This window comes from Schistocerca nitens, chromosome 2, assembly GCF_023898315.1.
Source record: "Schistocerca nitens isolate TAMUIC-IGC-003100 chromosome 2, iqSchNite1.1, whole genome shotgun sequence".
Taxonomy (NCBI): Eukaryota; Metazoa; Arthropoda; class Insecta; order Orthoptera; family Acrididae; genus Schistocerca; species Schistocerca nitens.
Window position 1 is genome coordinate 824,324,689 of NC_064615.1, and position 27,684 is coordinate 824,352,372.

Below are 27,684 nucleotides of genomic sequence, written 5' to 3' on the forward strand. Positions count from 1 at the left end.
AATTTCAATTTTGATCTTTTGCAACTTATTTATGGCATTTAGTTGTATCATCCATAATGCTTCAGCATATGCCTCGTTTATTACTTTTTAAAGAAACAGGTTACTGAAAGTTGCACTAGGATGTTAACGTAGTACAAACAGGAATGCTACATTGTATTGTCAGAGTGGGGAAAAAACCACAATAGTTGTTCTGTAGGGTTAAAGTTCTTTACTGATTACACACAAATTCAGTAACTGTAAAGAATTGCACATTTTGGGCACATGGAAATCTGTAAGTTAACCTTTTCTTCCCCATCCAATTTTTGAGTCATGATGCCCTATGGGATAATATTCTGGGGTAACTTCTCACATAGGCAGAAAGTATTCATTGAACACAAGAAAGTAGTTATCATCATGTGTTTGAGAATAGGAAATATATTCACATATCTTTTATAGAAGGAGAAATTAATTTGCACTTCTCCAGAGAATGTAACATTTATGTAGAATGGCACGAGGTACCCGGCTTTAAAACTCTGCATTGCATAGTCGTCTTTTTTTTTTACAACCAAAAAGTGCTTGCCATCACAGGAATACTGTACAAATTTCTCGTGTGACTGTATATAATACATACTATAATAATTTGCCCCACTGAAACTAGACATGTTCATAATTAAAATTATAGAATTGGAAAATAGAATGAGAAAACCATACTTTGAGACAGTGAAGATAGGTGAGAAAGTATAGGAATGTAGTCAACCATAATACCAAAAGAAATTATACATTTTGGTCCTATAGAATCAGTCTTCATTATAAGACAAGCAGAGTGAAAGAGTACAGAAAGAAGATACCGTGCCCTGGTCTTTGAAACCTTTTGAATCAATGGTTTATCACCTTTCTCGTGATACCATTGGTCTCAAGTATATAGGGTGCTTGTAAACAAATAGTACAAATGCTGTAACGTGATTACTTGTGCTAAATACTATGTCAAACAGAAACACATAAGGGTAGTAGCTATCCTTGACTATTGATGGTTCAAGTGATTTCAAGTGACAGCTTTCAAAAATTAAAGAGGAATTGTGTGAATAATTTTTTTTAGAAACTTTATTGCCTTTGAAGATGTTGCATACAACTGCCTGCACAACATGGCCATGATGTAAACATGAATGCATTGCAGTGTCACTGTCACTAACACTACCATTTCTTGCATACAGATTTTTTACATTTTTTGACCTGCCTTTCTTACACAGTTGTTCATAGGTGACAGGTCTTGTTTTGAACAAATAGGAAATGAATCTTTGTTCATAGAACTGTTCTTTCAACTCCTGCAGCCTTTCTGTGGAGTGTCGATTATTGGGGTGCCTTCTACTTCTACAAGCTGCTGTATGATGTAGTTTGTGTAATGTTTTCTATCTCATTTTACACAACAGTCAGGATCACCTTGTGTGCAGATGATGATGGGACTTACCATACGAAAGCGCTGGCAGGTCGATAGAAACACAAACAAATACATACATACACATACGAAAGCACTGGCAGGTCGATAGAAACACAAACAAACACATACATACACACAGAATTCTAGCTTTCGCAACCAATGGTTGCTTCGTCAGGAAAGAGGGAAGGAGAGGGAAAAAAAAAATATATATATATATTTTTTCCCGCGTGGAATGTTTATATATATATATATATATATATATATACACAAAGATGATGTGACTTACCGAACGAAAGCGCTGGCAGGTCGATAGACACACAAACACACACAAAATTCAAGCTTTCGCAACAAACTGTTGCCTCATCAGGAAAGAAGGAAGGAGAGGGAAAGACGAAAGGATGTGGGTTTTAATGGAGAGGGTAAGGAGTCATTCCAATCCCGGGAGCGGAAAGACTTACCTTAGGGGGAAAAAAGGACAGGTATACACTCGCACACACACACACATATCCATCCACACATATACAGACACACGCAGACATATTTAAAGACAAAGAGTTTAGGCAGAGATGTCAGTCGAAGCGGAAGTGCAGAGGCAAAGATGTTGCTGAATGACAGGTGAGGTATGAGTAGTGGTAACTTGAAATTAGCAGAGATTGAGTCCTGGTGTGTAACGGGAAGAGAGGATATATTGAAGAGCAAGTTCCCATCTCCCCGAGTTCGGATAGGTTGGTGTTGGTGGGAAGTATCCAGATAACCCAGACGGTGTAACACTGTGCCAAGATGTGCTGGCCGTGCACCAAGGCATGTTTAGCCACAGGGTGATCCTCATTACCAACAAACACTGTCTGCCTGTGTCCATTCATGCGAATGGACAGTTTGTTGCTGGTCATTCCCACATATAATGCATCACAGTGTAGGCAGGTCAGTTGGTAAATCACGTGGGTGCTTTCACACGTGGCTCTGCCTTTGAATGTGTACACCTTCCGGGTTACAGGACTGGAGTAGGTGGTGGTGGTGGTGGTGGTGGTGGTGGGAGAGTGCATGGGACAGGTTTTACACCAGGGGCGGTTACAAGGATAGGAGCCAGAGGGTAGGGAAGGTGGTTTGGGGATTTCATAGGGATGAACTAACAGGTTACGAAGGTTAGGTGGACGGCGGAAAGACACTCTTGGTGGAGTGGGGAGGATTTCATGAAGGATGGATCTCATTTCAGGGCAGGATTTGAGGAAGTTGTATCCCTGCTGGAGAGCCACATTCAGAGTCTGGTCCAGTCCCGGAAAGTATCCTTTCACAAGTGGGGCACTTTTGTGGTTCTTCTGTGGGAGGTTCTGGGTTTGAGGGGATGAGGAAGTGGCTCTGGTTATTTGCTTCTGTACCAGGTCGGGAGGGTAGTTACGAGATGCGAAAGCTGTTGTCAGGTTGTTGGTGTAATGGTTCAGGGATTCCGGACTGGAGCAGATTCGTTTGCCATGAAGACCTATGCTGTAGGGAAGGGACCGTTTGATGTGGAATGGGTGGCAGCTGTCATAATGGAGGTACTGTTGCTTGTTGGTGGGTTTGACGTGGACGGACATGTGAAGCTGGCCATTGGACAGATGGAGGTCAACGTCAAGGAAAGTGGCGTGGGATTTGGAGTAGGACCAGGTGAATCTGATGGAACCAAAGGAGTTGAGGTTGGAGAGGAAATTCTGGAGTTCTTTTTCACTGTGAGTCCAGATCATGAAGATGTCATCAATAAAACTGTACCAAACTTTGGGTTGGCAGGCCTGGTAACCAAGAAGGCTTCCTCTAAGCGACCCATGAATAGGTTGGTGTACGAGGGGGCCATCCTGGTACCCATGGCTGTTCCCTTTAATTGTTGGTATGTCTGGCCTTCAAAAGTGAAGAAGTTGTGGGTCAGGATGAAGCTGGCTAAGAACCAAACATCCCTCGTCAAAGATTTACTGTCCTACTCTCGTACTCTCTGCTGGAAATACCACTTTACCACGAAGAAAAATGATCCTAATCCTACTCCTAATGATCCAACTCCCAAAGACACTATCCAAATTGAACCCTGCCTGGAACAGTTCCGTCCTCCGTCGCAGCGGGACCCACCTCCTCTTCCTCAAAATCATCCTCTCCAAACCTTCCAGGAATTTCTGACTTCCAGCCTTGCATCTCAATCCTTCTTAAAAAACCTTAATCCTACTCCCAACATCACCACTGCTGAAGCACAGGCTATCCGTGATCTGAAGGCTGACCGATCCATCGTCATTCTTCCGGCGGACAAGGGTTCCACGACCGTGGTACTTGATTGTCGGGAGTATGGGGCTGAGGGACTGCGTCAGCTTTCAGACAACACCACATACAAAGTTTGCCAAGGTAATCCCATTCCCGATGTCCAGGCGGAGCTTCAAGGAATCCTCAGAACCTTAGGCCCCCTGCAAAACCTTTCACCTGACTCCATCAACCTCCTGACCCCACCGACACCTCGCATCCCTACCTCCTACCTTCTTCCTAAAATTCACAAACCCAAACATCCCAGCCGCCCCATTGTAGCTGGTTACCAAGCCCCCACAGAACGTATCTCTGCCTACGTAGATCAACACCTTCAACCCATTACATGCAGTCTCCCATCCTTCATCAAAGACACCAACCACTTTCTCGAACGCCTGGAATCCTTACCCAATCTGTTACCCCCGGAAACCGTCCTTGTAACCATTGATGCCACTTCCTTATACACAAATATTCCGCACGTCCAGGGCCTCGCTGCGATGGAGCATTTCCTTTCACGCCGATCACCTGCCACCCTACCTAAAACCTCTTTCCTCATTACCGTAGCCAGCTTCATCCTGACCCACAACTTCTTCACTTTTGAAGGCCAGACATACCAACAATTAAAGGGAACAGCCATGGGTACCAGGATGGCCCCCTCGTACGCCAACCTATTCATAGGTCGCTTAGAGGAAGCCGTCTTGGTTACCCAGGCCTGCCAACCCAAAGTTTGGTACAGTTTTATTGATGACATCTTCATGATCTGGACTCACAGTGAAAAAGAACTCCAGAATTTCCTCTCCAACCTCAACTCCTTTGGTTCCATCAGATTCACCTGGTCCTACTCCAAATCCCACGCCACTTTCCTTGACGTTGACCTCCATCTGTCCAATGGCCAGCTTCACACGTCCGTCCACGTCAAACCCACCAACAAGCAACAGTACCTCCATTATGACAGCTGCCACCCATTCCACATCAAACGGTCCCTTCCCTACAGCCTAGCTCTTCGTGGCAAATGAATCTGCTCCAGTCCGGAATCCCTGAACCATTACACCAACAACCTGACAACAGCTTTCGCATCTCGTAACTACCCTCCCGACCTGGTACAGAAGCAAATAACCAGAGCCACTTCCTCATCCCCTCAAACCCAGAACCTCCCACAGAAGAACCACAAAAGTGCCCCACTTGTGACAGGATACTTTCCGGGACTGGACCAGACTCTGAATGTGGCTCTCCAGCAGGGATACGACTTCCTCAAATCCTGCCCTGAAATGAGATCCATCCTTCATGAAATCCTCCCCACTCCACCAAGAGTGTCTTTCCGCCGTCCACCTAACCTTCGTAACCTGTTAGTTCATCCCTTTGAAATCCCCAAACCACCTTCCCTACCCTCTGGCTCCTATCCTTGTAACCGCCCCTGGTGTAAAACCTGTCCCATGCACTCTCCCACCACCACCACCTACTCCAGTCCTGTAACCCGGAAGGTGTACACAATCAAAGGCAGAGCCACGTGTGAAAGCACCCACGTGATTTACCAACTGACCTGCCTACACTGTGATGCATTATATGTGGGAATGACCAGCAACAAACTGTCCATTCACATGAATGGGCACAGGCAGAGAGTGTCTGTTGGTAATGAGGATCACCCTGTGGCTAAACATGCCTTGGTGCACGGCCAGCACATCTTGGCACAGTGTTACACCGTCCGGGTTATCTAGATACTTCTCACCGACACCAACCTATCCGAACTCCGGAGATGGGAACTTGCTCTTCAATATATCCTCTCTTCCCGTTACCCACCAGGCCTCAATCTCCGCTAATTTCAAGTTGCTGCCACTCATACCTCACCTGTCATTCAACAACATCTTTGCCTCTGCACTTCCGCTTCGACTGACATGTCTGCCCAAACTCTTCGTCTTTGATTATGTCTGCTTGTGTCTGTATATGTGTGGATGGATATGTGTGTGTGTGCGAGTGTGTACCCGTCCTTTTTCCCCCCTAAGGTAAGTCTTTCCGCTCCCGGGATTGGAATGACTCCTTACCCTCTCCCTTAAAACCCACATCCTTTCGTCTTTCCCTCTTCTTCCCCTCTTTCCTGATCAGGCTACAGTTTGTTGCGAAAGCTTGAATTTTGTGTGTGTGTTTGTGTTTGTGTGTGTGTCTATCGACCTGCTAGCGCCTTCGTTCGGTAAGTCACATCATCTTTGTTTATATATATATATATATATATATATATATATATATATATATATATATATATTCTTTTTACAATTTGTATTTACCATGAATGACATTGAATATCATCATAATTACAAAATGATAAACAAATTTCATCAAAAAATAAAATCAGGTTTTACAGTTAGATCCTTTTACAATATGCTGTATTTTTAAATCAAACTTGAGTCACGGAATTGCACTTTCATTTTATGTAGCCTGTCTGTTGACTGTTGAAGGTTTCTGCTACTCCATTACAAGGTGCTTTGTTTAGTTTTATTTTCATGTCTCATGAATGTTGAAAGTAACAGTAAGTTCACAGAAATGCTTCATTTTCTCTGTGGAAAAAAAGCCTACAGGGTGTTCACTTCCATAACTGGATTTCTATGTTATCTATCCCATTTTGCACAGAGTGTTTCCTTACAGCTTCTATACCTACAGTTTTGGACCAACTTTAAACAATTTTGTCATTCACATCATTTTTTTTTTCACATTGTTTGTTTACCATAAAATAGTACTGGATATTTTGTATACATTTACTACAACAATTGTGATCCTCATTTACATAATTACAAGTATACCATGAATAACCTATTTGATCAAACATTAGAAATCACTTGTTGTGCAATTTGATATTTTTTGACTATGTAATCTCTCTCTCTCCATCTCCTTTCCCTCTCTCCAGCCCCACCTTTCCTTCCATACTTTGGTTTGATTTCCTTGTTCATTGTGCAGTTAGTATTTAACAGCTTTTTTTAATAACACACTCACACCTACAGATGTGGTGACTGGTGAAAGGACTCGTCTTGTAGTGTTTGGTGTGGCAAGGATTCACCGTACCCGTCTCCTGGCAACTCTGAGTGGACTGAAGCTAGAAGCAGAGATAACCAGTCTACATGCAAGTCTGACATGCCGTAAAAAGTCTCGTCCTGCAAGCTTTGAATGTTCTTTAACTGGGCACGTTGGTCGTACAATGATAGTACTGCTTGAAGGTGTTGCTCCAAGTCAGCAGTAAGTTCTCATAATATTTCTGTCAATGATTCAATCTGTGAAAAATGTAGTGACCATTCAAATGTTTATTATTTCTGAGTGGCCTGAATCTTTTAAAATCAAAGTCTTATGATCAATAATCCATGATTGATACATGAACTAAATGAATTTGAAATGCACGTGGAGAGATACATTCTAATAAGCTTTGGTTTGATTCTTCCAAATCATTTGCATGATCAGAATAGTGAAATAAGACATAAAAGCATGTCATCCTGCCTGTGTTCTCATTTGTAATATTAATTTTAATATTATACTGAAAAATCTTTAATGTTTTCACAAATTGTTGATCTGTCATAATATTACATCTTCCACTACAAAATCTCACATTCAACATCTGGTCAGGCATAAGTAGATGCTTGTCATCATATGTTTCAGATACCTGTCTCACTGTGAAATACCTTTCTTGCTTCTAGGACAGTGGTGAAAGTGACTGTAGGAAAGTCTCAGGCACTTTACTCAAGCATTTCTCGACGCTCAAAGGACAAGAATTCTGGTTTGCTTACAGTGGGGGCTGTAAATATTGACATCCCACAACATCCTGTAGCATTGCATGGAATGATGACTAGAGGAAGCAAGCAGCTTTCTTCTACATTACAGGTAACAAGAGGCTTTGCTTTTTAATAGTAAAGATAAGGTGCCTAGGAGCAGTAATTTCCTATACTGAAAATGAGTAGTATTGATTGTTATTCTGTCCCTCTGGAGATTTTGTGCAAAGAGCTCAGTTGTTCTACATGGATTTCAAAATCGGTGGCTTTCAGATGGTTAAGATTCATATTTGCCTAAAATTTGTGTGTGTAACATGATCACATTTCCTACATATTTCATTTTGACAGACAGTAACTTCGAAGGCCTTTTCTCAGTACATGAAATCTCCTTTACTTATGATGTCATTTTATACATATGTAACATACTAGGGTTACCCTGTACCCTAAAGTAAATGCTATTTACATCTACCTGTAAACGCTACCAATCACAGGGTGACGTGTAATGAAAGTATGAAATATACCATGATGCTAAAGTAAATGCTATTTACATCTGCCTGAGTTGTTGTTGTTGTTGTTGTTGTTGTTGTTGTCGTCGTCGTCATCTTCAGTCCAGAGACTGATTTGGTGTGGCTCTCCTTGCTACTCTATCCTGTGCAAGCTTCTTCATCTTCCAGTACCTACTGCAACCTACATCCTTTTGAGTCTGCTTAGTGTATTCATCTCTTGGTCTCCCTCTACAATTTTTATTCTCCACGCTGCCCTCCAATACTAAATTGGTGATCCCTTGATGCTTCAGAACATGTCCTACCAAATGATCCCTTCTTCTAGTCAAGTTGTGGCACAAATTTCTCTTCTCCCCAATTCTATTCAATACCTCCTCATTAGTTATGTGATCTACCCATCTAATCTTCAGCATTCTTCTGTAGCACCACATTTCAAACGCTTCTATTCCTATCTACCTATACACACTACCAATCACAGGGAGACGTGTGATGAAAGTATGTAATATGCTATGATCATTTTCTTCCCAGTCCTACTCCTTTTGATAATAGCTAATGATTGTGAGAGTCCAGATTCTATAATTTTACCACTGTGATCATCACACAGGATAGGTTTACAAACAAATAATGTTTTGTTAGTCATATAGCAACATGAGCTCGGAGAATTTTCAATGTAAATCTGTGCTATGCATAACCACGTCTAGATGTCATCGGGTTCGGAGGCCGCCCCTCATTACAGATGTCGGGCGTTCTAGGCTGGGCAGACTGATAAAGCAGGACAGGCGGCGACTGTGACAGAACTAACATCAGACTGTAATGCTGGGCAGAGTACAAATGTGTCTGAAGGGCAGAGTACAAGTGTGTCTGAAAACACTGCACCAAACACTCCTAACAGTAGGCCTCCGCAGCCTATGACCCGTGCATGTGCCAATGTTAATGCCGTGACATTGACAACTACAACTGAAATGGGAATGTTGACGCAGTGGCTTAGCATTCCAAGGTCTGAGGAATCCCTATATCTTCTTCATCATGCCAGTGGGAGGGCACGAATCCATCATCTTCCTGGGGACCAGCACCTTGACACTTGTACTGTGGTGTGAAGACAAGCTGTGGCAGCTCAATTATGCTCTGGGGAACATTCATGTGGGCATCCATGGGTCAAGTGAAGTTCTTGCAAGGCACAATGATGACCAAGGAATATCGTACACTGGTTATAGACCAGATACACTCCATCATGAAGATTATGTTTCCCAATGGCAGTGGCATTTTTCAACAAGATGGTGTGTTACGTAACAGGACGAGGAGTGTGATGGAGTGGTTTTAAAAACAAAGTGGCGAGTTCCAATTGATATTCTGCCCCCCCCCCCTCCCAGCTTTCCAGATCTGAACCGGATTGAACACATCTGAGATGTGATTGAACATGGCGACGAGCTCATCTCCCCTCCCCCTCCCCTTCCCCCTGTCCGGGAGGATTAGGTGACTTGTGTGTGCAAATGTGGCCATCTCCCTCCAGCAACTTACCAAGGCGTCAATGATTCCATGCCACGACGTGTAGCCACTGTTGTTCATACCAAAGGTGGACATACCAGCTATTAGGTAGATGGCCATAGTGTTCTGGCTGATGAGTGTATACATATGCATACTTTGCCCCAAGGTTATTAAAAATTTAGAAATATTAAAACATGGAAAATATTATGGGGGAATCATTGGATAAAACATTTTCTTTTCTCTGTCTCTATGTTTTCCTCCCTCCCCCCCCCTCATTCCCCCCTCACTTCCCCCCTCACTTCCCCCCTTACTTCCCCCCCTCACTCCCCCCCTCACTTCCCCCCTCACTTCCCCCCCTCACTCCCCCCCTCACTCCCCCCCCTCACTCCCCCCTCACTTCCCCCCACTTCCCCCCTCACTCCCCCCTCACTTCTCCCCCTCTTCCCCCTCACTTCCCCCCTCACTTCTCCCCCTCCCCTTCCTCACTTCTCCCCCTCCCCCCCCCCCTCTCTCTCTCTCTCTCTCTCTCTCTCTCTCTCTCTCTCTCTCTCTCTCTCTCTCCCTCCCTCTCTCTCCCTCTCCCTCCCTCCCCCATATGCAAGCACCCCCCATCGACACACACACACACACACACACACACACACACACACACACACACAAACAACTACTACTACTACTACTACTACTACTACTACTACGTTTACTCTTCCCCTACTTATGTTTTCATGTTATCACACTACGGATTGCTGGTATGCAGCAACCCATACTTGACAAAGCTGTGTATGTACTTATAAAACAAGCAACACAACAAGCAAACGTGATCCGAGAGAAATCTGCAATTGGCTGTCATCTGGCCCCTACCACTCGACTTGCTGAAAGTCAATCATAAAGTTGTTTTGATTGAAATATTATCTTCCTTTTTCTTTTTAGCTCATTTTTAGTTTTTCTATTTCTCTCTTTCTTGCTTCACTTTACATGTTAATATTTTTGTGTTTGTTAACTGTTTGTGCTATGTAAAGTATCATATTTGTCTCTTTTGATCCCCATACATGTGTTGAACTCTCTCCCCTTTCCATCTTAAGTGATTTTCCATGCTTACTCCGAACCATTTGTTGTGGTGCGCATGTTCCTCTTATCTATTTTAGCATAGTCTGTACTTATCATTTTTGTTGAACTTCATGTGATACCTGTAGAGTATTTGTTAAATTGCATTAACCATCATTTTCAGTGCTGTTAAGTAGTTACATATATGATAGTAGGCATCACTTTATATGAATTTTCTCATATAACCTTACAGGAGTTGCGTGTGACAAGAACTTCTAGTCGTATAAGCCGGGGAACAGCAGGAGTGGATGAACCTGACTGTACAAACCAGCATTCCCCACGGCACATGCACACCACATGGCAGGCTACAGCTCAGCAGCCACCCTCATATAAGAGCCAGACGGAGTCCAGTTTGTTGCAGCCTCTTGTGATGCAATTTTCTATTGTGCTACAGGTGATTATACAGCATATTCATATCTCATGACAAGATTTTCATACACAGCTGCTACTTACCTTGCAGCAGCAGTGGTTGACATAAGTGCACATATATGGTGACATAGATGCTATCTTTTGAAAGCAGGGTTTTGTTCACCTGGCAGAAGAAACATTTGTTTGAAAGGTAGCATTCAAGTCACTTTCACATACCTACATCTTCTGCCAACTAGATCTTGTTACTCCTTAACTAAAAGACCAAGTCAGTATTGCTTCTTGCCCCTTTCCGCGTCAATTCAAATCCAATTAAAATCGTAGCTGTCAGTGTTGCTAAAAACTTAATTTTGTGGGGTGTTAATTCAGAACAGGTGCTTTACTAATTATTAAAAAATTATTATTTTGTATATAATATTTAATAGCTTTTATAATGGTGCACAATAGAAATCTTTACTATTCATTGCCCCATCAGAAACTTGCTGATTCTGTTTCATTGATCATGCTATGCATTATTGATTCCTCCAACAACACACTGCTTATGCCAGCTGTATTGCTGGGTTTCTATTGTATTCTGTGATAAGTAAAGACAATGTAGAACAGCAGCTGTGAAAATGATAGCCACCATTGCTCTTAATGTTGAAGTTATTAATGATATAGAATTTTTAAATTTACATTTCTTCCAGTATTTAGAAAATGAAGAAGCATCTGTGCATATTATGACACAGCAGTTATGCAGATAGAAAATAACGAATATTATGCAGCTTGGTAAGGAGGGTATAAGATACTAAGTTCTAGATGAAAACAGAAAAAAGTTAGTCTCACTTTATAACAAACCCCTGTTTTTCCTATTTCGAATTTGTTATTACATTTTATAAATGAAACTGTATAATCTTTTTCAGAATAATCACATGGAAATGTACCTTTCCAGACTCTTTTTCAGTATATGACACACAATATGCAATATTTATGTGGTATAATGCACATATTTGTGTGTCTTACACCACATTGACTGTGGAGTAAACAGTTATACAGAAATTGCAATAATTGACCCTTACATCTACAAATGCTATATTTGTCAGATTGTTTATTAATGTGTGTCATATTTGCTTGTATGTTATGTAAAATGTGTGTGTGTGTTTTGTTTTAGAGTTTGAGTATTACTGCCGCCTTGTTGCCATCACTGCAAGCCCAGTATAAGATGGATCGAGTTAACAGCACAGGTATTACAGGAAGCAAAGCAAAATTCACTGTAGATCTTCCACATCACACCTTAAGTTTCACTACCAAACTCCAGGTTGGTTTTACATTTTGAGAGATTATTTCATTGTGTTTATTATTTGTTACACAGCCTGATATTATGTGTGTTCCATTTATCTTTTCAGGTAACAGAGGCTAATCTGCCATCAGAAGCAAGTATTGAACTGCCAAAGGTTCATGTCTCAGCCGAATATGTGCAAGATGGTAACAATGCTGGGGAGGCACAGTTTGCAGGTAATTTTCCTTGCCACATTCTAACAGTACTGTCAATTTCACTATCACATTACATATCTCTTACAGTTTTCCAGTTAACTACATACACTGCCGGAAAAAAATGCAACACCCTCAAGGACCAAGCTATTTTATTGACAAGAGAGGTGACAGGTATTTCATCATTGCAGGAGTATATGATAACAAATTCAGACCAAATGAAACACACATGTCACAGTAAAGGGTGCCCAAACAGTTACATCAGTTACCCCCGGCAGCAACATAGATGTGTATTCTTGCATGCAAACAATCATAAAGCTGCCAAATGGCATTATGCTGTAGATTGTCCCAAGCATCTTGCACCATTTGTTGCAATTTGGCATTGATTCTTGCTTCATTGTGTCCATACATGTTCATTTGGTGAGAGAGTTGGTAACCGTAGTGGTTAGGGCACTAATTCTATGCCATGAAGAGCATGCCGCATTGCAGTGGCCGTATGTGGATATGCTTTGTCCAGCTGAAAAGCCACATCACCTTCCTGTCAAAGAAATGGCTGATGCTTCTCCCCTCCCCCCATACTCTGACACACCATGAATCCTGATATGGGGCCTGTGTATCATGGGTGAATGCACTTTGAAATAGGCTGTTCGCCAGATCTATGCTGTACATGTGTGTATCCAACTCTCACATACAGACAAGACCTGTTCTCATCACTGAAGACAACGAGGCACTATTGCATTATCCAGTTAACTCTTTCACAACACCAGAGTAGCCATGTTTGGCGGTGTCCAGATCTCAGTAGTTGTGTGGCCAGAGTCACACAGGATTTTGATCTTGCTGCAAGCAGATGGTACCCAATGGTCCCTGATTGCCCAGCAGGTGCAACACATGCCTAGATTTCTCCCCTGGATGATAACTGGTGTGTTGCCACTGCTCACACAATGCGCTGATCTTGACGGACATCCAGAACAGTTCTGAGAATGCTTCACAGACCACTGTTGAAAGCAGTGTCATACCATCAATACATTGTGCCCAACAGATGCAGCAATCTGTAGATACATCCATCCAGCTTCTCGAAGGACCACAGTGTGTCCCTGTTCAGATGGCTGTTGTTCAACAGGATTATGTATTTGTCAATAGGGTGCAGTTGTGCCCTAGAATGAATGTTGCAAGTACTGTTAATCTCAAAACTCAGCACAGCTACTTCCTGTAGAGTCCAAACAGAGGACGCACTGACAGGCCTCCTGAGCACCCTCTGATCACAGATGACTGTGACAAATGAATCACTGTCACTACAGCCCCTCAGTATGCACATATTACACTCTGGTTGCCACTGACCACAGTCCTTGAGGGTGTTGTATTTTTTTCCGACAGTGTATCAGTGATGTATCCTGATATTATTTGCATCTGTCACTGATATTTGGCAGAAAACTGAACAGCAATCTTCTTGTTTCTTGATTTTATCTTCAGATAGCAAAATTTAATGTGTGTGACAAAGTACTATTATGCATGAGAATATTTGCCACCAATGGTATGAAAACAGCAGTATCGTAGAAATCAAACAATGGAAAATCCAGGATGGAATGTAACAATACCAGGAAGGAAAGTTGCTACTCACCGTATAGCAAAGATGCTGAGTCGTGATAGGCACAACAAAAAGATTCACACAATTAAAGCTTTTGGCCATTAAGGCTTTTATCAGCAGTACACACACACACACACACACACACACACACGTAAACGCAACTTGCACACACATCTGCAGTCTCAGAGAGCTGAAACCACACAGCACCAGTGCATGATGGGAATGGCGACTGGGTGGGGATAAGGAGGAGGCTGTGGCGGGGAGGGAGAGGTATAGTATGATGGGAGTGGCGGACAGTGAAGTGAAGTGTTGCAATTTAGACGGAGGGCAGAAGAGGAGTGGAGGGGGGAGTGGGTAAGTAGCAGAAAGGAGAGAAATAAAAGAACTAAAAAAAGAAATTAAAAGACTGGATGTGGTGGTGAAATGATGGCTGTGTAGTGCTGGAATGGGAACAGGGAGGAGGCTGGATGGATGAGGACAGTGACTAACGAAGGTTGAGGCCAGTAGGGCTACGGGAACGTAGGATGTATTGCAAGGAAGGTTCCCAGCTGCGCAATTCAGAAAAGCTGGTGTTGGTGGGAAGGATCCATTTGGCACAGGCTGTGAAGCAGTCATTGAGATGAGGGATATCATGTTTAGCAGCATGTTCAGCAACAGGGTGGTCCACTTGTTTTTTGGCCACAGTTTGCTGGTAGCCATTCAGGCGGACAGACAGCTTGTTGGTTGTCATGACTACACAGAATGCAGCACAGAGGTTGCAGCTTAGCTTGTAAATCACATGACTGGTTTCACAGGTAGCCCTGCCTTTGATGGGATAGGTGATGTTAGTGACCGGACTAGATAAGGTGGTGGTAGGAGGATGCTATGGGACAGGTCTTGCATCTAGGTCTATGGCAGGGGTATGAGCCATGAGGTAAGGGTTTGAGAGCAGGGGTTGTGTAAGAATGGATGAGTATATTGTGTAGGTTCGGTGGACGGCAGAATACCATGGTAGGAGGGGTGGGAAGGATAGTGGGCAGGACATTTCTCATTTCAAGGCACAACGAGAGGTAATCGAAACCCTGGCAGAGAATGTAATTCAGTTGCTCCAGTCCCGGATGGTACTGAGTTACGAGGGGAATGCTCCGATGTGGCCGGACTGTGGAACTTTGGGAGGTGGTAGGAGACTGGAAAGATAAGGCACGGGAGATTTGTTTTTGTACGAGGATGGGAGGATAATTACGGTCAGTGAAGGCTTCAGTGAGACCCTCAGTATATTTTGAGAGGGACTGCTTGTCACTGCAGATGCGACGACCACGGGTGGCTAGGCTGTACGGAAGGGGCTTCTTGGTATGGAATGGGTGGCAGCTGTGTAAGTGGAGATATTGCTGGTGGTTAGTAGGTTTGATATGGACGGAGGTACAGAAGTAGCCATCTCTGAGGTGAAGGTCAATGTCTAGGAAGGTGGCTTGTTGGATTGAGTAGGACCAGGTGAAGCAAATGGGGGAGAAGTTGTTGAGGTTCTGGAGGAATGTGAATAAGGTGTCCTTGCCTTCAATCCAGATAGCAAAGATGTTGTCAATGAATCTGAACCAGGTGAGGGGTTTAGGATTCTGGGTTTTTAGGAAGGATTCCTCTTAGATGGCCCATGAATAGGTTAGCATAGGACGGTGCCATGCAAGTGCCCAAAGCCGTTCCGCGGATTTCTTTGTAAGTAACGCCTTCAAAGGAGAAGTAATTGTGGGTGTGGGTGAGGATATAGTTGGTCATGGAGACTAGGAAGGAGGTTGTTGGTTTGGAATCCATAGGGTGTCTGGAAAGGTAGTGTTCGATAGCAGTAAGGCCATGGGCATTAGGAATGTTAGTGTACAGGGAGGTGGCATAAATAGTGACGAGCAGGGCACCATGCGGTAAAGGTACAGGAACTGTGGAGAGTCGGTCGAGGAAATGGTTGGTATCTTTTATGTAGGATAGGTTCTGGGTAAAAGGTTGAAGGTGTTGGTCTATGAGAGCAGAGATTCTCTCAATGGGGGCACAGTAACCGGCCACAATGAGGTGTCCTGGGTGGTTGGGTTTATGGACTTCAGGAAACATGTAGAAGGTGGGAGTGTGGGGAGTGGTAGGAGTAAGTAGAGAGATTGACTCTGGGGAGAGGTTCTGGGATGGGTAAGGATTTGAGTAGTGACCGGAGATCTTGCTGGATTACTGGAATGTGATCACTGTGGCATGGTTTGTGGTGGAAGTATCTGACAGCTGACGGAGTCCTTCTGCGACATAATCCTTGCGGTTCAAAACAACGGCGGTGGAGCCTTTGTCAGCAGGTCGGGTTCTGTTTTTAGATGGTGGACTGCGGTTCTTTCTGCGGATGTAAGGTTAGTTTGCATGTTGAGGGATTTGGGGAATGATGTTGAGGAAAGGTTCGAGGTTAAGAAATTCTGGAAAGTTAACAGGAGGTGGTTTGGAGGCAGTGGGGGTGTATCAATAAGTGATGCTTATAAAAATAATTTAAGCTGATGTTTTGTATGGGAAAAGGTATTTTACAACACTACTTCAGTAGTGATTGGATAACGAAGTTGAAAAAGCCACTTGAGAGTTAGAGGAAAGCTATTAATTGGATGTAAAGGTAACTTTTTACATCTTGAATGAGGTCAGTTCTTGGGGTAGTACATAATAAAAAAAAAGAGAACAACTCAAATTTAAAAATAATTTTTGAAATAAAGTATAGTTTATATTAAGTAGGTAGTGTACAGGCAGTATTTTTACTTACTACCAATTCGTGTTCCATGATTCTAAGAATTTCCGATTATCTAGGAATTGCATATGGGCATTGATATTTTGTTATTAAGTTTTTTTTTTCTTTTTTGTTGTTGTTGATCTCATTTTATCTAAATAACAGTGCAGTCATACGAAAGTAAATAAGGAAAGGAGCAGAATAGAAAACTGTAGTCTGCCTTAAATGTCACTACATCTTACAGTAAAGCATTTTTTCTTGTTTTTCACTGAAAACAGTTTAACATTTAAAAATACAATTATCACCAAGAAACACTTGCCTACTGTTTAATACATTCAGTAATAGTATTCTTATCAATAATCATTCTTTAATAATATTCAGAGATTTGACACAGATTGTAAAGTGTGTTTTTTTGTACTGGCTTGTCACTACACAGCTGTTCAGCAATGTGTGTGTGTGTGTGTGTGTGTGTGTGTGTGTGTGTGTGTATGAGAGAGCAACATGTGCCCTTCTTTGAAATGGCAAGTTAAAATGCAAGTTAAACAACATATTTCTCCCTTCTTTCCTTTCATTCTTAGTAGTAAAGGCAGTAAGAGATATACGTAGCTTTAAGCGTAAATATTTACTAACTTTTAGTGCTGGGAGTATCATCCCATCCCATATTTTAACTTGTGAATTATACAGTCTAGCAGTAAAAGCTTTAAAAAATACTTTTTTTTATATAAAAATTCTCCAGCTTTTGGCATTTAAAACTGCTTTCGGGAAATTCCCAGGCCAATGCCCATTTATGAATGTCCTGCTCACTGGGTATTTGCCCTGCCCACATCACTAGCTCCAATGAGAACTGCTGAAACAGTGGGTCACTGTTTGTCTAAGAGCAGGTGCAATGCTGTGAACTGTGCTACATGGAATTTTGCTTAGTGGTTAGCATCAGTGGTAGAATGCTGTGGGTCAACCCAATTATCAGCAGTTATTTTCTGTTTAGGATTTATCATTTCTGGAATTATCTAGAAATTTAATGTTCGCATATTCTGGAATATGCGATGTGTTCTGTCTGTACATAGCTGTTCACAATACACGTTTTCAATGCTGTGTGTTCATTGCTGATCCTGATTTCAGATTTGCATACGGATTTGGACTTGATTGTGGTTACATGACAGTATATACAGACTAGGCACACTGTCTTAGAATAACACAGTGTCTATTTTGTAAACAAAATTGATTGCCACTCTTTTCAGCCTCAGGTCACACAATTGGTATCCCACCCAGGTTTGACATCTTAAAAAGTCTTTATAAGATGATGTGGCAAAAAGGGAGATAGTAAAATACTAGGAAACCAAGTTATAAAATAAAAAATTCATTATATTTCATGCAAATAAATGCTTTGTTAGTTTGTTTCATTGATCTGAGATTTAATTTTTTCTTTACACTGAGCCCAAGACATTATATTCCTTATGCTACCTCTCAAATTTTTCATTCATCAGAACCCACCTCATTACAAACATTTAAGATGTTATTTCTTCGTCGTGGCATGCTGTGGATCGAACAAGATATTAGTAACAGAAGATTTCCTGTTAAAATATACATGGACACCATATTTTATATTGATTCTTTGCTGTGGTTATACACACTTTACCTGTGTATTAAAATTCCCTGTGAAATAAGAGTTTAATCACTGTACACTTTTTGTTTAACTTATCTGAATAGGCTATAATTACATTCATCATATAAAATATGATAGAAAATACATGCAAAGGTAAAATTATATGAATTAATAGTTTTTTATCTTTCACTTGCAGATGGCGTTGTCCTGAGGCAAGGCAGCTATTTAAGTGCTGTTGCAGCAATTGGGGAATTTGAGCATTCACTAACAACAGACCTGTTGAATCATCTTGTTTTTGTGCAGAAAGTTTTTATGAAGGTATTTATATTGGCTGTTTTAGAGTTATGTACATCATTTTGTACAGCTATACATAAGGAAATGAGGTGAATTTTACAAGAATTGGTGAATTGTGATTATCCTACATCCAGGCAAAGAGTCTGTTGAAAAGAGGTAGGTTGAAACTAACGATATGGTTTGCGGAAGATGATAACAGTAGAAATGGCGCACTTAGAAAGATGGTATGAGTAACGGTACATTACGTTACAGATTGAAATAAACCATCAATTAGAGCAATATAAGGAAATGTTTTGAGTTCTATTAATGTTTTACATTACTTCTGATAGTGTCTACACATCCAGAAGTGAGGAATTATGCGACAGTGAATTGTGAGTCCATTAAATTAAGAGAAAAGTCAAAAGGAGCACTCAGAAAATAAACCGTAAACAAACTGACTATATTGAAAATATTAGGTGAAATGCTTTGAGCATTTTTCTGAGCTAGAATTCCTACTTATAGAAGTAATACTAGTGAAAGGTGACTAGAATTGAGAACAGCAAATATGCAATAATTAGGAAAATACACTGAGAAGCTTAGAACTACAGAACATAAAATGGCAGAGAGGATACACAGCTGATGATAAAGAACTAAGGTTAAAGGTTTTTACTGAAAATCCAAGGTTAATCCCAAATGCAAGAGCTCCTATTTTTGTAGAAATACAAAAAATTTATTTTCCATTACATTTATAACATTTTCAACATTGAACACTTATCTGTTTTTTTTTTTCTAAATACTTGCTATCTCTGTTGCCAATTCCAGACTATGGGTTGGGTTGGTGGTGATGTTGCATTCATACTTTTGCAAGAGAGTGATGGTTTGATAGGTGACATGTGGATGAGCATAGTCAAGGAGAACGTGTATGCCCTTGCTCAACAATCGTGAAGGTTGAGCTAACCATGGGTGAAGATTGGCTGATTACTCTGGATGAGCTCTATATTTTAGTTCCTGAGATCTCCCGAAGCACCATTCACAGCATTTTAATGGAAATTAATTGCCTGGCTGAGTTTGTTTAGTGTTTCACAGTTCTTTTCAGTGTTTATTGTGATCCCAGCAGGCATAAAGACAACTAATAATACCGCTTTCTGATTCCACACCACAGTTCTACATCTATATCCATAATCCGCAAGCCACCCGACGGTGTGTGGCGGAGGGCAGTTGTTGAGATGTTACTGGCAGGCTGCATTTGAATTATTGTGGCTTGGGTGAAGAGGAATGCTGCCACTTGTTTGATCTCAGGTGTAAAGTGGGATGCCCAGTTTTCTTTAGCCATGACAACCAAGGACATAAAGTTGTCCTTGTCATGTGCATAGTGGTGAAGAAATCTACGGGAAGAATCAGCTTGTTGCTGTTTTCGGTCTTCCTTCCGCATTCATGATGCTCATTTTTCGCGCACCTTCCAATATTGCACCTTTTCCTTTAAAATTCTTTGAATGATGCTTGTTTTAGGTTTCAGTTGAATTTTTGCTATCTTGACTGGTAAGAACTGATACTCTGACAAAGAATTTTGCTGTATCCCGCCACTGCAGAACAATACTGTGGCAATAAAACATAGAGACAAAAAATCAAAATAAAACTTAAACAAGAGAAAAAAACTAAAATACAAGTAAAGCTGTAAAGGAAATGTGCCATTTACAGCAATGAAACAGTTCGCACATAAGCGTCTGCCAAAAGCAAAATGTGTCAAAGGCTTTAGGGTGAAGACTATGCAATTCTTCATAACAACAAACTGCTTCTGATGAGTGTGACATCACTAGTGTTCACATTAGGTTTGCTTCAACAGTTGCCAGCAGGCTCATGTGCATGCACAGTTGAGACACGTATGAGCAGTAGCAACAAGCAGCCAGACACTAACCAGAAAAATTTATGTGATGCGCCCATGCGCAGAGAAGTCTAAGTTGTAGTGGGGAGGGGGAGTAGTTTCCATGTGACCAGTTTTTACTTTTAGTGAGTTTGCTGTTTCCCCTTTTTACAGCTCTCAGGTCAAATGAAAACAAAATAGAATCCTGTTGCTGGGAGCTGTAAAGTGAATTGAAATACATTCACATAATTACGGAAGGCTAAAATATGTTATTAGTTTTATTTTACTAACACATTTTTGGCAGTCAAGCATTAATCATCTTACAGAACAGTGAAGTTATTTTTGTCGATTTGCTTAAGAAATTTGTCATTTATTTATCTTTCTCCCAGAGGCAGTTAATTTATTTCATGAAGTATTTCATTCCACACCATTGGCTAGTTTCAACTGTTTGCTGAATTTCAAATGCATGTTTTCATCATCTGGCACACATGGCATTATGCCATAATAGAGAAACTAATATGAGATAATACAGTACTGGTACCCCCAAGAAAATTTGCATCCCAAAAACCAGACTGAAAAGATTAATATCAGGTTGGGACCTACATCTTTGTGAATCTGGACTTATGAATGTGCGCTTTAAGCTGAATTACACACTTTAGTATGATTATAAAATTCTGGTGTCCTTGGAGCATCATCTGCTGTCCTGTTTCGTTTATGACATAATGTAAGCTCTCTTAATGCTATGTACGATCTCTTAATGCTATATATGTACGAACAAACGGGCTTCTTACGTCTTCTTAGTTGTGCACGTGCAGTAACACCCGTTTTCTGGTGCTCTCTGACAGTTGCTGAAATGAATTCTAACAGGTTGCGGGAAAATATTGCAAATGGTGGTTTGAAAAACATTACTTTCAAAGTAAATTTCAGTTTACACAAGATGAATTATGTTACGTGCGAGAATGTCCTTTGAATTTCTTAAATCACAGAGTGTTTGACTCTCATTTAAAGCTTAACACTTTGAAGACCAGCCACTTAGAAGAATCTTGAGCCCAAAAGACCAGACATTTACAACATTATTTAAAATTTTACTGGCGCATTTGTGTGAGATATCTTAAAGTAAAACATATGCAAAAAAGGCCAATATTATATGTAAAAACTTAGCTTTTCTTGTAGCTACAGTACATTAACTTTTCCTGTTTGTGTGTTTGTGCTTCTTAACAGTGATGTTGCTATTAGCTGACTATATCACGTGCCCTATGCTCTGAAGATATGCTATCATCAGCTGGCAAGATCATAGCACTATGACTGGCTTAGAAAACCACATCACAATCTCGATTTCAATGCTGCGGAAAGTAACGTGCTGTGTTTCGTGGAACTCTAATGCATATTTTCGTAATATGAAAGTACATGTTGCTGCACATAGAAGATCTTTCCAAAACACATGATGTGTGTGCCACTTAAACACAGAAAAAGTGTATTTTCACCCTGTATTTTTAACCGGAAAAAAATCCGGGAATTTTTTTTTTCCTTGTCCACATATGCACCCTGTTTGTTCATCATTAATCTCACTGTGATCAACTGTAAACACTCTGCATCTCACTTACAAATGTTTTTGACTTCCATGCATGACACTCCACAGACTTCCATCTGTTGTTGATGAAATTCAGCCACGTCAGTGCTTACACATTCAAAAAATGAATAACTACATGACTACCACTCTTGCTTTTAGCATCCCAATGGAGCTCCATTCTCCAAGGATGCTAAACTAAAACCGAGTGTTCCAACTCATAAATAAAAAATAAACAAACAAATATCCAACACTTTTAAACTTCCATGAATCAATTGCCACAGAATTCCATAAAAAAAAATGGAACTAACTGACAGAAAATTCAGCTTGCATTGATAAGAATGGCCAAGATTGATTGGTGAGGGGCGGACTGATCAATGAAAAATGAGAATCGTACCAATTACTTCTCCAAGCTAGCGTTGCTACCTCTGGATCATGGGGTCGCGGGTTTGATTCCTGGCCACGTTGGGGATTTTCTCCACCTGATGACTGGGCGTTTGTGTTGTCCCCATCATATCATCATCATTTGGGAAGTGGCGGGATTGGAACTGGAAAGATTGGGAACTTGTATTGTTGCTGATGACCTCGAAGCTGAGCTCTCCACAAACCTACATCACCATCACTTCTCCAAGACTCAATCTCAGCACCAAAAAAGAACATTTTCCAAAATTCACATAATGACCAGACAGTGACAACAGAAATAAAGAATGAATGAAGACAACTTAAAGGTTTGAACTTCAAAGATGTGAATAACTGAAAGAAGAAACTTCTGTGTCGAAATAAAGGTGGTGTTTGGCTTAACTCACTCTTTGGTGAGAACTTTGAAAGTTGCTGACAACTCCATCATCCTGAGAGAGAAAGACAGTTATGAAATTCTGGATTGTTTGAAGCAACATTTCTAAACAGATGCACTACTGTTGCAGAAGACTTTGCAATATTTTTGTGTCAGCAGAATGCAGATCCAGATATTGTCTGCAAAGCAGATGCCAGTTTACGTAATGAAAGAGTTCGTAACACATTTCATTTGTCACACAGTTTGTCCATTACTACACAAACAAGACACCACATCTTGTGTTGCGTAGTTGTGGATTGGCTCTTAAATTACACTTCCATTCACATTTGTATATTCCACAGGATAGCACTCTTAATCTATCCTTGTCTCTTGGAATAACGTGACCATATCAGATTTGTCTCCTATTTAGTGAAGTAACAGTACCTCTAAGAGAGAGAAATAAAGAAATATTTATACTGAGCTCTTACCTTAATATATCAGTGCTTTAAGTAAATGCATTTTGATTACATCAGTGCAGTGCAATCAGAAAATCTTTCTAGTAATTGTAAATAAGTAAATCACTTTCTGCTATTCATAATGTAGAATCAGAAAAGTAAATTAAACAATGCGAACTATGAAATTCTTTGTTTTTGTTCGTACATTGAGGCTAGCCAAGACACATGGAAAAGTATTAATAATCATTCTAATGAAAATGGCTCTGTACTGTAGTTTCTCTTGATGATGTCAAGATTTTTACTGTCAGAGATCATGTAATATTGAAAGAAAAGAAGCCAAAATTCTCACATGGGAGTTTGCCACAGGGCAGTTTGCTATTCATTTGTAAATATTAACTGTAATTTATTAACAATGAGGAAAAATAATATGTATCTGATGACTGTGTCAGTTACAAACAAGAACGTGTACTTCACATTTTAATTCAAATATCCATTTCTTCTGTCAAAGCAACAAAGATACTTTTACATATTCCACATAAAATATATCATAGAATATACCTTATACAGATTATCAAAGTCAACATCATTAATTTACTTTTAGCATGGAATTTAAAAAAAATGTTTCTTTCACTGTATGAATAAATTGGTGCATACAGATATTTTTACTCATGCTGTGTTTCTGTGGTTACCTATTTGGGTACTCTAACATTCCAGCTGTATAGTTCAGTAGTACACCATGTCAACATTCCTCTTTATTGACCCGTAAGTTGTCATAGTTGCAAAAATAAAAATTAAAGAAAAGTTTTGCGTTTTAATGTATGTAAGGTTTAACAAAAACATTTAAAACAAAATATATCATTGTCAAACCATTCATTGCTATTATCTAGGTAATATAAAAAATTTAATCAGGTTAAATACAGTTTTGCACTATTGACATTTTTTTTAATGAAAAATACTATACTAGTCGGATTTTTTCCTGATGCAGAAATGCAACCAAGATGATCTTTGTGAGACAACTCTGATAAAAATGAAGAAAGCAGCTACAATCTTTATACTTCATCTCTTATTAAACTGGGTAGACCAGAACTCCATCACCAAACTTTCAAAGGTGGTAGTATGGTCCAAAGAAGGAAAAAATGTCTTAGTTATCATGGACTCTAAAATGCATATCTTAAGAGCTATGAGCACTTGTTCATCTGTGATATTGTGAAACGCATCTCTTTTATTGCAAGCTCTTTGCTTTCCATTTTGAGAGAAGAAGGTGATGGGGGAACAAGCAAGAAAAAGTGTTTATAAACATAGGCTCTAAAATCTGCACTTTAAAAGCTGTGAGAACTTGTTCAATGGAAGAGATGTGCTTCACAATAGTAAGATGAACAAATACTCATAGCTCTTATGGCATGCACCTTAGAACCCATGTGTACTGGACTTACTTTTTTCCCACTGTGTATGCAATACAAATCCTTTGGTTGCCAGCATCATTATATTGATCAACTTCAGATTCTCCATGACTGTGTAGGGCACATCTTTTTTCACTGGCACAGGTTTGTCACTAACTCTTATTTTCTCTGTATTTGGCAGCCATGTTAAGCCAAATACCATCAGATAACCCATGTGTTGCACACAGACATTGGTTTGATGGAAGACCTTTCAAACTTTTGAGACTGATATATATCCAAAGCAAGATCATCATAGTAATGGGACTGCAGTGTAGGGATGTTGCTACATCACCTGCTTTCCTACCAGAAGAGGAACAGCAGATCGTGAATTGTTATAAGAGTGTATATAATCAATTTGAATTTATTACATATACACAAAAACAAAAGTTTTCACACAAATTTGCAAATGTCACTTGGGACATGTACACACATACTTGTTTAATAAGATGGACAACTCATACACTGTAGTACGAGGATGGCCGATTACGATGGTAGTTTCAAGTAATAGAAATGTGTATTGTTGCTTCCTGTAACACTGTATGCAATACCTGGATACGCCACAGCACCAGGCAGACATACAAACATGGCCTCCATGCCCTTCTGGGTAGTGCCATACCAGACAACAATGATAAAAATAACAACCCTCCCACTGTTTTTTACAAAATGACATGGCCGCATGCCCTAAGTGCTGGGCAACTTGCAACAACTGTAGGAAAGGACATATAATGTCTGTGTGTTGTTCACAGCCCCCCTTCTGCAGTCGTGCACATGGATGTTAATTTTGTGTCCGTTTGATGGACAAAGTGCTCATACTGCAAATGGACACAGCTGCAAGCATGACTTCATTGAATTCATAAATGTATGGAGTTTTGGGATCTGTGATGATGTCTCTGGATACTTGACATTTGATGGTTTATAACAAGCACATTGCAATTTTGGGGCAATTTACAGCTCTTCTGTGTATAAATCTGTGGTTCGTTCCTTGACTTTCTTGGTAACAGGTCATGCTGACGCCGACAATTTGTTCGCTCTGGATGTCTTCAATGGTTTTGGTTTTTCCGTTACAGATATGGTGCTCCTCATTACAGTTCAGGTCTCTTACCAGCATTTAGATTCTCCTTGTTCTGAGTTCTTGTCTCTTTTTATGGATGGGTTACGTTGTGCCACTAATTCTGCGGCCCATGTCACCCTGAAATCTAGGCCATGGCCACACCTCTTCTGTGCTTGCCCTATTCCAGTGAAGTAAAGTCAGAACTGGATAAGTTGAAGTTATTGGGGGTTATACAGCTGGTTATATCGAGTGATGTAATGCTCAATCTATCATTGACATTTACACTTTGACCCATCAGGACGAATTATTGGCTAAACTCACCAGGGGCCAGTTTTTCTCCAATATTGATTTATATAAAGGCTTTTTATAGGTTTCATTAGCTGAGAATTCTAAACGGCTGTTTATGATTATCACACTCTTCTGGTTACACCAGTATCAGTGCTTTCTGTTTGGTGTGGCTAGTGCCCTGGCAGTTTTTCAGTATTTTTTGGAAAATTAATGGTGTCAGTTCTGGGGCAAATCAGCTGTCTCAATGATATCATCATTACGAATGGATCCATGGATAAGCATTTATGTAATTTATGCACCTTGTTCACTATTTTATATACTGCAAGGTTGAAATTCAACTTGACCAAGTCACTCTTTTGTCAGTCATTCATAGTGTATTTGGAGTTTGAGGTTTCTTGGAATGGTGTTAAGTCTTTTTGTCATCATGTCACCATCGACTTAGCTCTGCCTTCCCCTACAAATGTCAAAGAACCCCAAGCATTTTTAGGTAAAATGGCATACTATCACAAATTTATTCTAAGTGTGGCCACATTGACCTATCACCTCCATGATTTGATCCACAAGAACGTTCCTTTTCAGTCGATGCAGACCTGCAAGCACACAATCATGCTTTTGAAATCTTCTCCCTGTTTGGCAACTTTCCATCCTGACCAGCACCTGGGTTTGGCTATATGGACTCAGGGTCATTCTCATATATCTATATAAGGTTGGTTCTGAACATCCAATAGCTTACAGGACCTCCAAGTTGCTAGCTAAGGGAAATTCAAGAAGGAACACTGTTGGTGTCCTTGCTGCCCCACACTGGGCTGTGCTACCGTCTTGACCAGCAGCTTCGCATCCTCCCACAGGGATATCATAGGCACCTTGTCCTTAAGCCATTCCACCGTGTGCATGCCCTCACAGACAGTCCTGGATCAGCGCCCTCCCCCCAGCCTTTTCAAAGAGGGCCATCTACAGAAGTTCCTCCTGCTGTCAGGTGATGGCTACCAGTGGATAGCTTTCCTGGATAACTGCCATCTTAAAACCCAAGACTGCAGTACTATAGGTCTGTTTCCCTATTTCTTGCCTCCACTTTTTCTGGGCACGCTTTCCAGGGAGGAGGGAGTCTTAGATTCCTCCCTTATCCTCTTGCTGCTTGTCTTCGACATTGTGGGGGTCTGCATATCCTCTTCAACCTGAGACAGTTTTTTCTTGGGGCTCTTAGGCTCGAGCACTTTTAATTCCCTCCACTTGTCTTTGGTAAGCCATTCTTTCCCTTCCTTTTGTCTCTGTTCCCTGAGGATTTTCTTCCTCTGGGCCCCAGACAAGGCTTTAATCTTTATCTGGTCCAACTTCTTGGTTACAGTTCCCACTTCTGGTTCAGGTCTAGATCCTGATTCAGTTGTGTGAATGCCTTCCATCAGTCTTCACCCTGATGTTAGGGGACTGAGGTCTCAGTTTGCCCCTCAGTTTGTTTTAATTTATTTTCTTTAGTTCTGTCCATCTTCGTCTCACGAGATTTGGGGATCTACACGGTCCACACCACAGATACCCCGCACAGTGTAAGGCTGCTTACTCAAGGAGGTCACCCGGTATCCCTGATGCTCCGTTTGCGACACACCTTCCCATGTGCCACGCACCCCTCGACACAGATCGCATCACACCTTGGGTTGGGAAAGGGAATTGGGTAAGGACTAGGAGTGGATAGGAAAGATGGGATATTGTGGGACACTCTTAGTCTGATACATCAGCTAAGG

The 27,684-nt window shown here is 40.9% G+C and overlaps 1 protein-coding gene across 1 annotated transcript in view; it reads left to right on the forward strand.

Moving 5' to 3' along the window:
• The window catches only part of LOC126237082 (transmembrane protein KIAA1109 homolog), a 567,281-nt gene that overhangs the window by 375,181 nt on the left and 164,416 nt on the right, over positions 1 to 27,684 (forward strand). The window contains exons 54-59 of the mRNA XM_049946881.1: positions 6,661 to 6,892; positions 7,345 to 7,528; positions 10,702 to 10,902; positions 12,025 to 12,171; positions 12,260 to 12,368; positions 18,439 to 18,560. Of these exons, the coding sequence (XP_049802838.1) occupies positions 6,661 to 6,892; positions 7,345 to 7,528; positions 10,702 to 10,902; positions 12,025 to 12,171; positions 12,260 to 12,368; positions 18,439 to 18,560 (995 nt within the window). The remainder of the gene's footprint in view (positions 1 to 6,660; positions 6,893 to 7,344; positions 7,529 to 10,701; positions 10,903 to 12,024; positions 12,172 to 12,259; positions 12,369 to 18,438; positions 18,561 to 27,684) is intronic.